General features: G+C 50.3%; 1 protein-coding gene across 2 annotated transcripts; it reads left to right on the top strand.

Moving 5' to 3' along the window:
- Positions 1 to 1,423: 1,423 nt before the first annotated feature.
- Positions 1,424 to 13,995, top strand: MIGA2 (mitoguardin 2). Of its 2 annotated transcripts, none has more exons than XM_020794953.3 (16): positions 1,424 to 1,524; positions 3,020 to 3,248; positions 3,453 to 3,663; positions 4,424 to 4,536; positions 5,132 to 5,243; positions 5,997 to 6,130; positions 6,763 to 6,877; positions 7,085 to 7,188; positions 7,655 to 7,770; positions 8,065 to 8,137; positions 8,701 to 8,787; positions 9,092 to 9,190; positions 9,682 to 9,816; positions 10,275 to 10,328; positions 10,558 to 10,674; positions 11,642 to 13,995. In XM_020794953.3, the coding sequence occupies exons 2-16, from the start codon at positions 3,153 to 3,155 to the stop codon at positions 11,840 to 11,842; spliced, it is 1,767 nt and encodes a 588-aa protein (XP_020650612.3). In that variant the 5' UTR covers positions 1,424 to 1,524; positions 3,020 to 3,152; the 3' UTR covers positions 11,843 to 13,995. The 2 variants fall into 2 exon arrangements, with proteins under 2 accessions (XP_020650612.3, XP_020650611.3); XM_020794952.3 differs by having other exon boundaries at positions 6,760 to 6,877.
- The last annotated feature ends 18 nt before the right edge of the window (positions 13,996 to 14,013 follow it).

Here is a 14,013-nt window from a genome sequence, read left to right as displayed (position 1 = left end):
TTAAAAGCGTCCTTTCAAACAAATAAAATAAAATAAAAATTCAGAGTTGGTTGGGGTGGGGACTACAGTTTCCAGCAGCACCCCCCCCCCTGGTTGGGGGAGTGGGGGAATTGTAGTCCAGAAAGAGACGCACACATAGAGAGAGGCGGGGGATGATGACCTACATGGCAATGTTTCCATCCTGCCTTGGGGGAAAAAAAGGAACCTTTCCGGGGTCCGAGATGCCCATCGTTAGGGCCGGGAAGCACAGCCGTGTTGGAGAGACGGGACTAAGGCGGCCTTTCGGGTCTGCAAAAGCAGGGTGCCCAAGGGAGCCTGGGCGGCAATGTAGAAATGGACTAAAGTGGAATCCTGTGTTGATGCCCCCGAAGACCAATCCCTCAAACAAGGGGAACTTGCTATTTGCAGCCTCCCAGGGATCAAGGAAGCTCCTGCCTTCGCACTCAGAGGTTTTCATTAGTTAAAGACTTCCCGCTTCTAATACCGGGTTATCTATAATGTCTATTTTTTTGTTTTGCCACCAATATGGGGTAAGGTCAAAGGATCAGTGAACCTTAAATGCGGTAGTGGGTGTCATCCATGCATAAGTGTTTAGAAGTCCCCCCATCTTCTTACTCCTAAGTAAGAGGTCAATGTAAAAGTCTCTGTTTTGTTGTTTCTTTGCTCAAAAGCAGCCCATGAAGTTGACAATGACTTTGTCGGTGATGCAACATTTAATGCTAACAGAATCTACACATATTTACTCATTGTGGCACCTTCTGGACCATTGGGGGTAAAAAAGCTGGAGAATAAAATCAAAGTAGCCAAAGGGAAAAGATGATGGGATTTAGAGTCAAAGTACATCTGGAGGTCCATGATGGCCAGCTCCTGCTATATCTGGGAAATTATTTTATGGAATTCATTGGGATTGAATTCTGAGTAGGCTCCATATGAGGGGTGGGCAAGGTGCAGTCTGACACTCAGCCCCTCAAAAAATCTATTTTTGGGTGCTCCAAATACCCTTTCTTTTAATTTTTTCTTTAATTTTGTACTGTGCACGTTTGTAGTTTTCATTTTAAGAATGTTTTTAAATCCCCTTGTGAGGGTGGGCGGTCACTTGATCATGTTTTGAGGGCTGCTTCCCCTAAGTCACTAGTCCCTAGTTTTCTTGACCCCAGAGGCAGCGGGCCCCACATAAAAGGGAGCTTGCCCCTTTAAGGCAAACCCCGCCCCCTTTAACCTCACTCCCGCCCCAAGCCAATCAGCGCTCTCCCAGCCCCACAGGGGGCAAAGAGAACTCTGCCGCTCAACCGCACTACCTTGAGACGCCGCTCAAGTCCCACCTCCCCTGGTAGGAGGTGAAGGGATGGCGATTGGTGCGCGCCGGGACGGAGGCGCTGCTCTCATTGGCCAAGCGTAGTGCCAATCCGAAGTCTCGCCACGACGCACCGCCCCCTGGTGGCAGCCGTCGGGGTAGGCTGCGAGAGTGGGAGAGAACCGGGAAGGAGACGGTGCCCTTCCGAAGCTATGGAGCGAGGCTGCACGGTGAGGACTCCCCCTTTTCCTGGAGATGGTACTGGCCGCTTGCTGTGAGACCAAGCGCGCCTGGCCTATACCATTGCGATCTGGAGGGGTGGCGGTGGAAGGCATATGTTGGCTTTCCGTTCCTCTGATTCTGCGTAGCTTTTGAAAGCGTGCTCTCGGCTTGGCAGGACAGGGATGAGCTCCTGCTGGAAACTCACGGTCCGGGGTCCTCCTCCTCCTAGAACTGCCAGTCCAGCCCCTATCAAGGAGGCTCCGTGGGGGGGATTCGAACTCCCAACCTCTGGCTCTGCAGCCAGAGACCTTAACCCCGGAGCTATTGCCCTCGCTCCTCACAGGCTTGGTTATCTGTTGCAACAGAGCCCTGTGGTACCTGGAAGGCTTGCAAATTGGCAGCAGGATGACCTTCCCCCCCTACCCCCGCAACTAAATCCCAGTGGTGAAGAACCACAAAATGCAAAAAGTAGGGTCGGGGTCAGGGGTCACGCGGGCCAGATCTTAATGCCGATTGCTCTGGGATGCTTTGAGCGTTGGCATCGCCCTCCTCCCGGGCAAGTTGGCACCTCCTCGCCAGCTGCCCTGCATCACTTTTTTTCTGCTTTCAACCATCAGTTGCTAGAACCTCCATGTTCAGGCACAGTCTATCTTGGTGGCGTTAGCAAGGGCAGACTCCACGGCCGGCGTGCGCTGATGGAAAGAACTGCCAGAGAGCGCACAGGATTCGGACGGGGCTGCCTCTGCAGCGGGACAGCCTCCTGATCAAGTAGCTGGGGTTCATGGGACTTGTAGTCCGACCTCAGGATAAATGTCCTGTGCTGGTGGATGGCAAGAGGGCTGACAAGGCAGTAAGAAAGAAAGGCTGCGGGCTTGTGATTCTTTTTTTTTTTTTGGACTACAACTCCCAGAATTCCCAGGCAGGCAGGGACTTGAACCCGGATCTTGTACATCCCAATTTAGCAGCATGATGGTTTTAAAAGCACATGGGGGAAGAAGGTCAGCTGCTCCGTCTGGGTCGGCCAAGGACAAAACCCCCCGCCTTGATGCTGGTTTTACCGATTAAACCGGGCTCGGTTTTTCCCCTTGCAGCCCAGGGGGGCGAATTGCAGGCCGTTTAGAGAAGATCCTGCATATTTGGGTTTAGACTGAAGCATTCGAAAGCGTCTCGGGGTTAGGTTGCAGGAATCTGGAGACCAGTTACTGGGCTTCCAGGCCGGGTTTTTATTGCAACAATTGAGAATATTTCTTATCTCCCTTGATAACTTTGGTCAAAAGTCCCACCAAGGCCATGACGCCCGCATTCCTTTCCAGAGCGGACAGTGCTGTAGAAAGATTTTTGAATTTATTTTTTACCCTGACCTTTTAACGAGTTCCCAGGACAGCTGATGGGAAAGTTGGTGTGATATTAAACCCAAGACGCTTCGGTCAATTTAGCAATGGGGTTGCGGACTGATGACTTCCCGTGTACATCATTAGGAGTTTTCTGTCTCTCTCATCCCAGAACAGAAGATTTTTCCGGAGGCCTGATTCTCGGCTTGCAACACCGACGTGGAAGCCGCGCCGGATTTCTGGGCGAACGTTCTAGAACCCAATGAATTCTCACCGCCCGCAACCACCGAGATCCTGTTCCCGAAATGGCGTTCCGGAGAACCGAGGGGATGTCCCTCATCCAAGCTCTTGCCATGACAGTAGCGGAGATCCCGGTTTTCCTATATACCACGTTTGGTCAGGTACTGCAATGGTATTTGTTATGTGCCGTTGAGGGGTTTCCGGCTTGGGGGGACGACCCCAGGGAGGAGTGAGTGACCTCGAAACTCTCCCGTCACGAATCGTCGTGCTTGGGTCTTGCAGACTTGAGGGGTTGCAATACTCAGTGGTTGCAGAAAAAGCTGGCGTTCCCTTCTGCTCACCCTTCTCTTTTTCTTACTCCGAAGTCTGCCTTCTCTCAGCTGAGGCTCAGCCCAGGCCTGCGCAAGGTGCTGTTTGCCACGGCGCTCGGAACGGTGGCCTTAGCCCTCGCCGCGCATCAGCTGAAGCGGCGCCGGCGCCGGAAGAAACTGGGCCCCCCGGAAAAAACGGCCCCGAAGCCTGCAGGGGTTCCCGTTCCCATCCTGCCCACAAGACGCGTCCCTTCGGTGAAAAAAGGTACCCATGGGGTGGAGGTTAAAACAGATTGTTTTCTTCTTCTGGGACGCGTTGATAGTCTGGCTGCTAGGGAAATAAAAGACATCAGCCTGCCCTCTCGGTGACATGTCCGAAAACATCTAGACAGTGGCCTGGATCCTATGGCTGATCTATGCCTGCGTAAGGGGGACCGTGGAAATCCAATTGAAAACATACACTCTTCGCTGATTTGTTTATCCACGGTCTGAAAAGATTAAAAGGAAAATCGCAGAAATATATATTTCTAATGATGCCATTGCCAAAACTGGCCCCTAGAGGGAGCCAGAGACCGTCCAATGTATCATTTTTGCTAGAGGAATAGATTTCCACAATGTCATTATTAAAACCGGTCACTAGAGGGAGACAAAGACCATGCTATGTAAAGCGTTTGCTAGCTATCAACGGCTTTTTCAGCATCCGTGGGGGGGGGCAGCTGGGAACCAATCCCCCATAAATAGGGGGATCCTACCTCGGGTCAGCCGCCCAGAGCTGTGGCTCGCCGCCAGATGGGCAGTATGCAAACACATCCGATGAACGAACCAACAAACGAATGCGCAGAACGAATTTCGGCCGAGAAGTCAGCGTAAACATTCGCTGTCTTGGCCCGAGTTTGCTGCAAATTCACAATTGGAGTCTGGACTCTGTGGCTTTCCTTGTTGTTACTGGAACAAAACACAAGGGACGGCCCCCTTTCTTGGGGGGATTCTCAGGTCTATATGTCGTCCCCCCCCCGGTGTTTCAGGGTATTCCAGCCGGCGGGTGCAGAGCCCCAGCAGCAAAAGCAACGACACCCTGAGTGGCATCTCGTCCATCGAGCCAAGCAAACATTCCAGTTCCTCGCACAGCCTGGCTTCGGTAAGAGACGAGGCGCGTGCCCTCCGTGGTCGAGTTGGACTTAAGTCGCCACGTTGACTCGACTCGGATTTGACCCGGGCTTTTGGTTTTCCAATGTCTCAAACTCAACCTGTGGAAGCGTAAACCCGTTTCCTAGTTTGGAACTAGCCGAGGTCTGCCAAACCATGGTTTATCAGACTGAGATCGCAAGCCTGCACACCCTCAGTGGGAAGAAGGAGAACCACGATGAGGGTCGGCCGTCAAGTCGATTCCAAACTAAGGCAACTTCTGAAGAAGTGCTTTACCGGTTGTACTGTTACCTGGGAGTAAGTTGTAGAGAACTCAATGGGACTCACTTCCGAGTCACTGAAACCTTGTTATTTAGCGTAGCATGTTGCGCTAGAGTAGACCCAATCCATCTGTGGGGGCTTTGGTGAGTCAACTCCTGCATGAGTTCAGTTAATTCATGGGCCTACTCTAATCACGACTTACTCTGCTGAGCCACAGGATCTCAGCATGTCAGTTATAAATGTACGCCAGTTATGGTTTCTGTACTCTGTACATCTCTAGTTTCAAACAGCATTGCAGGCTGAACCCCTTTTTTTCTGTTTCCCAGATGGCGGCAGTAAATTCCTCCAGCCCAACACCGGCTTCTGCTGGACCTTGGGAGGACCAGGGGGATCCGGGAGCTGCTGGCGACTGCAGTGCAGAAAATCTCTACTTCCAAGGTAAAGAACCGTGATTGATGTATATGCCTTTGAACCTAGAGTGGTCAGTTTTAAAGTGCAGACTGCGGATGGGATTTTATCATTTCTTGGACTGCAAATCCCATAATTCTCCATTTGGGTGCCAGAGTACAACACCCATAACTCCCCCCCCCATCAACACATCTCTAAGTCCCAAAATTCTTCAAGCAGAATTATCAGAGTTCCAGCCTACAGATCTGCGTTTTGCTCACCTGGAGAAAGGCCTAGCTCCCAGGCTTCTTGGCCTACCTCCGGCCTTTGCTTCCTGCTTTTCAGGTAGAAGAAAGGAAGCTGCTGTGGTGCTTCCTAGGAGGAGGAGTTTGCTGCTCTTTGGACTTTATAGAGGGGGCTTCCTGAAGAACTACCTGTCCCAGGAAGCACTGCAGCGGCTTCCTTTCTTCTGCATTAAGAACAGGAAGCCTGGAGCTAGGCCCTTCGCCAGGTGAGCGAAAGGTAGGTGTGCATCTGTAGGGGCGGGTCTGTGAGCAGGAACTCTCAGGATCCCACAGATCCACCCTTCCTCAGATTTTTCCCGGGAGAAAAGAAAGATGGAGGGCATTTACTGGCGAGTCCTGGCCTGGAAGAAAAGGGTGTTCATTTTGGCATGGGTGAAAACGTGTGCCCCTTTCTCCCAGAATTTTGGAGAGGGGTACCCGTTGCTCGCTGGGTCTCCCCACGGCTCCTGCCTGGTAGTAAGCAGATGCTGTCAGCTGTGGTCTTTTCTTACCTTGAAAGGAATGGAGCTGTTTGAGGAAGCCCTGCTGAAGTGGGAACAGGCCCTGACCATCAGGCAGAGGGATCCCGCCACCCCGTCCGTCGCCTGCGACAATTTAAAGGACCAGGAGCTGCCACTGGGAGATCTCCCTGAGGTGGGGATCCATGAACTCTACAGGAAGGAAGGCTTAAACGTATCACTGTGGAAGAATGAATCAGTATTGACTGATTCACTTGTACACAGTCTGAGAATATTAAAAAATATGTTGGTCTGGACTTGATGATCCATAGGGTCCCTTCCGGCTCTGCAGTTCAAAGGTTATTATAATTATAAAAAGAAAAATATGTATTTCATTTTAACGTTATAGGAATATCAGCACAGAGCAGGTAGACCAGGTCCTAGATCTCCCGAAAGGCTAGTCTACCTCCTCCTTTAAGAAGACTGGGTCCCCACTGGGCACCCCAAAATGGCCATCTGAGCCCAGCCTCTGTACCACGTCAGCGCTAAATGAAGCAGCGCTATGTGAAGTGTTACTGTATATAAAAATGGCCACTAGAGGGGGCAAAAGAGCATTTTCAGGTAAAAACTCCAATTTGTATAAGAAAAAAAAAATTAGTCTGAGCACAGCAAGATCAGGTTTGGCCCTCCAGGTTCTGGGGATAGATGCGTGTGGCCTGCAGGCCTCGGGAGGTGGTTTATACTCTCGTGGAAGCTTACTTTGATTAGAGAACCATGTCAGTGGTCTCTCCCAAGTCTAAGCTCTGTGCATTTGCATCTTTTCAGCAGGATTCCCAGAAGAGAGAATTTGCAGAAAAGCTGGAAACCCTGTTGCACCGGGCGTACAACCTCCAGGAAGAGTTTGGCTCCACATTTCCAGTCGACACCATGCTGATAGACCTGGGTGAGTTCTGGTAGGATGAGAGCAGAATCTGGTCTGGCCTGGAGGAGGTCATCAAGGCGGCGTTTCGTTGTGAACTTAAATTGTGCTTCACGTTGGCCCATGGTGAGATGGGTATCTCTGGCCTTTTACGGTAGGGGATGGCGTACATAGATGGTAAAAAAACTCAATGGTCACAGGGCTGGTTTCCTCTTTCCTGCACATGCCTAGAGAGGACATTCATGCTCCCCTTGACGGGAGAGTCTCTGAGACTGCGGGCGGATGACGAGGAAGACAGCTTGACCTCTGAGGACTCCTTCTTCTCGGCTGCCGAGGTGAGTCGGACGCTCTCTGCAGTGGCTTCCCGAACTTGGTTGTTAAAGGCAATGCCTTCTCTGTCGGCCACAGAAAATGACCTCCCATAGAAATCCACCGTGTTGTGATTTCATAGAATCCTAGCATGATGGAGTCGGAAGGAGGCCTCTAAGACCATGGAGTCCAACCCCCTGGTCGAGGCAGGAGTCCAAGTCAAAGCAGATCTGAAAGGCGGTGGTCCCATTTTCTCTTGAAGGCCTCCAGCGTTGGAGTGCTCGCTGTGTTTTCCGGAGGTCATAACTTAGTATTCTTTACTAGGTCTCGCTTCAGAATGGTCTCCAAGGGCAGCCTCAGGTAGAAGACAGAGAAGTCGTCAAGCGGGTCCTTGATTGCCATGCCATGGGCTGGCTTAGCACAGTTTGGTCTTAGGAACCCCTCGGTTCGGCTAACCATCTCTCTTTGCCTTGTTTTTTGGTTGAAACACAGCTCTTTGACTCCCTGGACATCGGGGGAACGTCCTTCCCGCTTTCCAAGCCGGCCGCCGCCTACGAAGAAGCTTTACAGTCGGTGAAGGATGGAAGAGTTCTTTGCAGGACTTTCCGGTGAGTAAGGGAGGTTCAGGAGACGGGGTCTGAAGGGAATGATTCGGCACCTGAAGTTCCCCTTGCCCCTTTTTGAGGAGTGGGAGAGACCTAGTGGATCAAGGGACAGGCGCAGGATGCAGGTGACCCGAGTTCAAATCTCAGCTTGTATGTAGAAACTTAGCATTGTGTGTGTTTGTGGAAGTGGTAAAAACACTCCTTAAATATCTGATGACCTTGAAAGCCCTCTTTGGGGTGGCTCTAAGCTCGTTCTAATCATCCTGCGTTGTGCTTATTGTTTTCCCCGTGTTTTAGAACAGAGATTCTGGGCTGCTACAATGACCAGGACTTCCTAGCCAAACTTCACTGTGTCCGGCAAGCTTTCCAGGTAACTGACTCATGTCTTCCAACCTCATAGTGAGCCAGCTTGGTGTTGTGGTTGAACTGGTGGTCTGGCCCATAAAACTCACCTGGGTGACCCTAGACCAGTCCCACGCTCTCTACCTGACCTACTTCGTAGGCTGCTGGAAGAGAAAGCCAAGCGATTTCAGCTCAATGGAGATGGGATATACATCATCATCATCATCTGCCGTCAAGTCAGTTCTGACTTACGGTGACCTCTTTCCAGGATTTTCCAGGTAGACAATACAGTAGGACTCCTTGTGTCTGTGGGATCAGTATCCATGGCTTCACCTATCAAAGGTCTAAAAATATTAAAAGGAAAAATCTAGAAATATATATTTCCATGGTGTAGTTACCAGAATTGGCTACTAGAGGGAGCCAGAGGCCATGCTATTGTACTCTTGTGGTTGAATAGCAATTGGCATGGTCCCTAGTGGTAATACTTTTTTTCTGGATTTGTTTCTTTTACGATGCAATGTATAGTGTTTGCTGATATCCGTGGTTTTCAGCATCTGCAAAGACTTTCAAAACAGGATGGTCTCGTTACAGGAGCTTCTGCAGATGGAGAGGAACCAGCTGTTTTTCGGAGAAGTCGGGAAGCAGATGGTCGTGGGCCTGATGACCAAAGCTGAGAAGGTAAGGGACTGCTTAGCGATAGACCACCAGAAACGACAGGGGAGCCCTGTTTCCATGATTCATATTATAAGCCTACCCGGATATTAAGGTCATCAGGAGAGAACTTTCCCTCCGTCTCGCTGTCTTCACAGGTATATTTGGGGGAAGACAGAGGAGAAGGCCTCTGTGGCTGCTCCCAGACTCTGGAACTCCCTGCCACTGGAGGCCAGGCTCGCCCCGTCTTGGCGAGGTGAAGTCATTGATTTAGTGGCTCCCCTCTGGCCCCTGCTGCGTCTTCTTGATGGTCCTCTGTGTTCTCCCACAGAACCCCAAGGGTTTCCTCGAAAAGTACGACGCCATGCTGCGCTACACGTTGAAGCAGGAGACCTGGCCGACGACGCAGAAGGAGCTGGAAGGACGCGGGGTGGGTGTTGCCCCCTGCATTGAAAGGGACGTCAGCCGTTCCTTGGTTTGGAGCAAAAATCCAGAGCATCCTGGAGAGAAACGCTGGGCAAAATCCTATTTGTTCTTCTGTGTAGAGGAAACTGGATAAGTCTCAGTGGTTAACAAGGCCCTGGTTTTGTTCCAATAGGGGTTGCTAGCAATTATTTGTAGAGATCGGTGTGAACCACCAAATTTGCTGTTCGTGCCGATTCGTATTTTTTTTTTTTTGCCAAACATTTGGTGCTTCCGAGCGAAATACTTTGGTCTTCAGTTTTTTTAAAAATTTTTGGGTGGTGGTGGTTGGGATGCGGGAGCGGGCATCATCCTGCAGGTGCTGTAAGAGGAAAGTGGTTGGCCCTTGATTCAGCGGGCCTGTCTTGAGTGCGATTTGCTGCACTCATCAGCAAGATTTTGGCCCTTGTGGTCCAGTGTAGGAATTGGTCAGTGACATCTCTCTTGTTTTCTGGTCAGGTGGTCTGTATGAACTTCTTCGATATTGTGCTGGATTTCATCCTTATGGATGCCTTTGAAGATCTCGAAAACCCACCTTCTTCGGTGTTGGCTGTCCTCCGGAACCGCTGGCTTTCTGACAGCTTCAAAGAGACGGTGTGTCCCCCATAGACCCTGGTGCAGATCCAATAGGACCCCCGTATCCGTGGGGATCAGTTTCAGCGGATGCTGAAAAATGGATTATAGCAAACAATGCTAGACCTAAACATAGTCCCACTCTATATCATAATGGAGAATTGCATCCTACAGAGGCTTCTGGGGGTCATGTTTATCCATTTTCAGGCAAATTGCTTTTCTACCTAAGGAGAGACATCCTTGGGTTCTGCCTTCTAGAACTCTCCACCAGCCACTTTTGACTGCAGCTCCCATGACTAGTGGGGTAAGGATGATAGGAGATGTAGTCTAGCACAGCGGAGGATCCTAGACCTAACTTTGGGAGCGGATGTTTCTCGCTGTGAAGTTTCAAGTACATCCTTCGAAAAGGAAAAAGTGTGAGGCATGCCATTATTCTGGATTGGAGGAGGAGGATGACTCTTGTCCTTTTAAAATTCCAGGCTCTTGCCACTGCCTGCTGGTCGGTTCTGAAAGCCAAGAGGAGGCTTCTGATGGTGAGTGCAGACAGCCCTGAGTTGCCCAAGGTTGGGAACCATGGATATAGAGTGGTGTTTTGACTCCGATGCCCATATGGGCTGCTACGAAGACAGGGGCTTCCCATCTCAAAAGAGTGGTGGGAGAATGCCGAACGGGTGGGTGGAGCTGCAGGTGCGAATTCTCCCTCTGCTGGGTTCTCTGCCTACACTGCTCTGAATTTCTCCCTCGCTCTTCAACTGCGATTAGGTTCCAGATGGCTTCATTTCCCATTTCTACTCGGTCTCCGAACATGTCAGCCCCGTCCTAGCGTTTGGTTTCCTGGGGCCCAAGGAGCACCTTTCGGAGGTCTGCGGCTTCTTCAAGGTAAGCCTTGCCTGTTTAGAAACGACAGGTATTTTCTATGGAACAGTGGAGTGGGCCCATCTTAAAGGAAGTCCTTTGGAGGAGGTTGTATGGTGACATTTGGCTTGTTCTTAATGATTTTGGGTTTTCTGGAAAGGGGCAGAACTTAAGATTTGAATACAGTAGGTTTTCTGCATCCGTAGGATCAGTATCTGTGGTTTCACTTATCGGCCGTTTGAAAACATTAAAAATATTAAAAGAAAAACCCCTAGAAATACAGTGGACCCTCAACCCACGGACTTAATCCGTATTGGAACGGTGGCTGCAGGTGGAAAAGTCCATAGGTCGAGGGTCCATTTCCCATAGGAATGCATTGAAAAAGAAAGGTTACTTACCTGTAACTCTGGTTCTTCGAGTGGTCCTCTGTTAATTCACACTAATGGGTATTTCCCATAGGAATGCATTGAAAACCCATTAATCTGCATCTGGCCGGAAAAATAATAATACCCCCAACACACAAAAAAATGAAAATAAATACACCTTACCTTTCTGAAGCCTTCCAGGGGTCCGCCATCGCCGCTGCCCGAGGCCTCCGGTAGCGGCGGGAAAGCCCTCGGACCGGGCCTACCAGGGGAGGGTTTCCCCCAGTAGGCCCAGTCTAGTGCCCGGGAAAGCCTGGTAGGGTCTGGGACCGTGGTACAGTTTGAAACAAGAGACGTGAAGCTCCCCCGGTTGCCTTGACAGAAGAATGATCATGTGAATGCAGATTTTGTTTTGCTACCGGCGCCCCTCTGGGACATAAACCCAACTGGAGAGGAGTGGGGGTGGATGCAGGGGCCCGAAGGTGGATGGCCGATCCTCGTGCGCCCTCCGGACAGAGGCGCACTCGTTCGTCCTGTCCAGCCTGTTTTGACATCCGGTGGTTCTTTTGCAGACGGCGAATCCCAAGTCATCCTGATCTTGCTTTCTCTCCCGTTCTTTCTGCCAGCATCAGATCCAGCAGTATCTGAAGGACATGTTTGACCTGGACATTGTGAGGTACGCAAGTGTGTCCTTGCTTGCCGAAGACATCCTGCAGCTCTCCCGGCGCCGCAGTGAGATTCTTCTGGGCTACTTGGGGGTCGAAGCCCCGCTGGAAATGAACGGCACCACGCCCTGTGACGTTGTACCCCTGGACGACTTCAACTAAGCGTGCTTGTTCAGGCGTGGACGATGCCTTGGAGAACAGACTCCTGCCACCGCCATGTGGCTGAACCAGTGGCAACATTTCTCTCTCCTCCCAGGAACACCTTCAGGCGCCGACTGTGTCTGGAAGGGTCGGTGGGGAAAACCTTCGGGGACTTGGAAGCGTGTCGGTGGCTTTCCTGCCGTGCCTCATGAATGTTTACGTTTTTAGCAGTCCCGTCTGTTGCAAAACGCACGGGCGAAGCCCTGCCCCGGCCTTGGAAAGCAGCCAGCGCATCAAACCACTCCCCCCCCCCCCAAAGTGTATGAGCTGAAATTTGGGGAATGTGGGTCGGACGCTGGGAGGGATGGCTGATTTCACCAGCCCAGTTAGCCCGCTTTCCTGATGGTCTATGGCTTCAAACACAAGGGTTTCCTGTGTTTTTAAAACTGTTTCATTTTTGCAGTGCCTGTCTGTACATCCAAATGCATTCACTTGTTTCTTTTAATTTTACGAATTTATGTGTGTAGCTCTCCAGCGGAGGTTTCTGTAAAGCACTGAGTTAAGAAAATGAAAAAAAAAAGGTGTTGGCCTTCCTCAGTCTGGTGCCCTTGGACTATCTATCCTATCTTCCCCAGCCACTGATGGGGATTGTAGCCCTGCATGTCCAAAAGGCTCTTGATTGGGAAAGGCTGCCCCGCAGAAGGCTTTTATGTAAGACAGAAGGTCTGTATTTGGGAAGCTGTGAATTTCTCCTGCCATTGGAGGGCAGTTGCCCTTTGTGTATCTCTGTGTTGTGGTCCAGACACTGGGGGTTTTTCTCCATCCACTTTGCGGGAGAGGCGTCTCTCATAACTTTTCTGCGGGATTTCTGGTCCGTAGGCACGGGAGTTTAGAAATTCATGAACTACACCACCCGGACATCCGGCTGGGAGCAAATTCCTCCAAAACCAAGAAGTTTTATCATTGTACAGTATGCGGGCAGTGGCTTTGTGTTCTTTTCTCGGCCGCTAGGGTGGAAGCACTGCCGTTTAAAAGTGGCCTTTCCGCAAGGTAAGTAGGTCTGGATCGGTCAGTGGTGCCCTGTTTTCCTACCAGGGATTTTTAAATTAAATTTTTCGGCATCCCCGTCCACAGACTGTCCTAGAAACTTTAGCCTGTGCCCAAAGTAGTACTAAAAAATAAAAATGAACACTACATGGAGAAATGGGAGCGAATACTTTCAGAGGAAAACCCCTGGGCTGCTCTTCCTAGAGACAGAGCAAAACCATTGGCAGACGTTGGCTGCTTCTCTGCTCACCAGCAATGGTTAAGATCTGGTCCCGGTTTCCCCCATCTACTGCCCCCTTTCCTGTGCGGTTGCTGGGAACGCCTGTCGTTTTTGTAGGCATATCCTTTGTGAACTTCTGCAGAAAGGTTGGTGGTGGCTGGTCTCCCTAGCATCTTATTTCAGCAAAAATCAGTTTCTCCCCCCGAAATGGAATTCTTTTTAAAAAGGTTTTCTCTTATGTTCGCTTTGTATTTTATCCGGAGGGAGGGGAAAAAAGTGCCCCTGAAGGATCCGGGGGGGGGGGGGTGTTTACTGAAAGGGACCCTGGACAAGCTTGACTTTGCTAACCCTGGCATGAAAGAATGGAGATTGCAGAGGCCTGGTTTGTCTGAGGGAGCTGCTACAGTAGGACCCCCTTATCCATGGGATCCATATCCGCTGATTCACTTATCCATGGTTTGAAAATATTAAAAGAAAAATCCCCCAAATACACATACAGTACTGTATTTCTAACAATGAATTTCCCAGAACTGGCCATGAGAGAGAGCCAGAGACCATGTACTGTCTAGTGTTCACTATAATCCACATTTTTCAGCATCCGCGGGGGAGCTTGAAACAAATAGCCTGTGTATATGGGGTTCCTACTGTAGATCAACAGCAAGAGTGCAGTATCATGTCGCCCACGTGTTTTACCCCTTCTGAAGGACACTCCTGTGAAATAAAAAACTCATGAATGTATAACTTTTCTGCCTAATTTTCCCCGTCCCTAACAGCGTGTAAATATTCATGTTTCTGCTTACTTTGCACTGTCTCTCGCCACTTTTGCCATGAAAACCTTTTTTTAACCCTTTTAGGATTTTGGCATTTGAAAAGCAAAGTCCAATAAATGTTTCCTTCATTCTCAAAACGGGCCTCGTGAGAATGT

This window comes from Pogona vitticeps, chromosome ZW-PAR (assembly GCF_051106095.1).
Source record: "Pogona vitticeps strain Pit_001003342236 chromosome ZW-PAR, PviZW2.1, whole genome shotgun sequence".
Taxonomy (NCBI): domain Eukaryota; kingdom Metazoa; phylum Chordata; class Lepidosauria; order Squamata; family Agamidae; genus Pogona; species Pogona vitticeps.
The sequence above is the reverse complement of the archived record's forward strand: the minus strand, read 5'-3'. Positions and strand labels throughout refer to the sequence as shown.

What these genes read in the sequence shown, in the direction of transcription:
- MIGA2 (XM_020794952.3), top strand. Translation starts at nt 3,153, where the DNA reads ATGGCGTTCCGGAGAACCGAGGGGATGTCCCTCATCCAAGCTCTTGCC. An exon ending in TATATACCACGTTTGGTCAG is followed by an intron (nt 3,249 to 3,452) that starts GTACTGCAATGG and finishes CTTACTCCGAAG; the next exon opens with TCTGCCTTCTCTCAGCTGAG. An exon ending in TGATGACCAAAGCTGAGAAG is followed by an intron (nt 8,788 to 9,091) that starts GTAAGGGACTGC and finishes GTTCTCCCACAG; the next exon opens with AACCCCAAGGGTTTCCTCGA.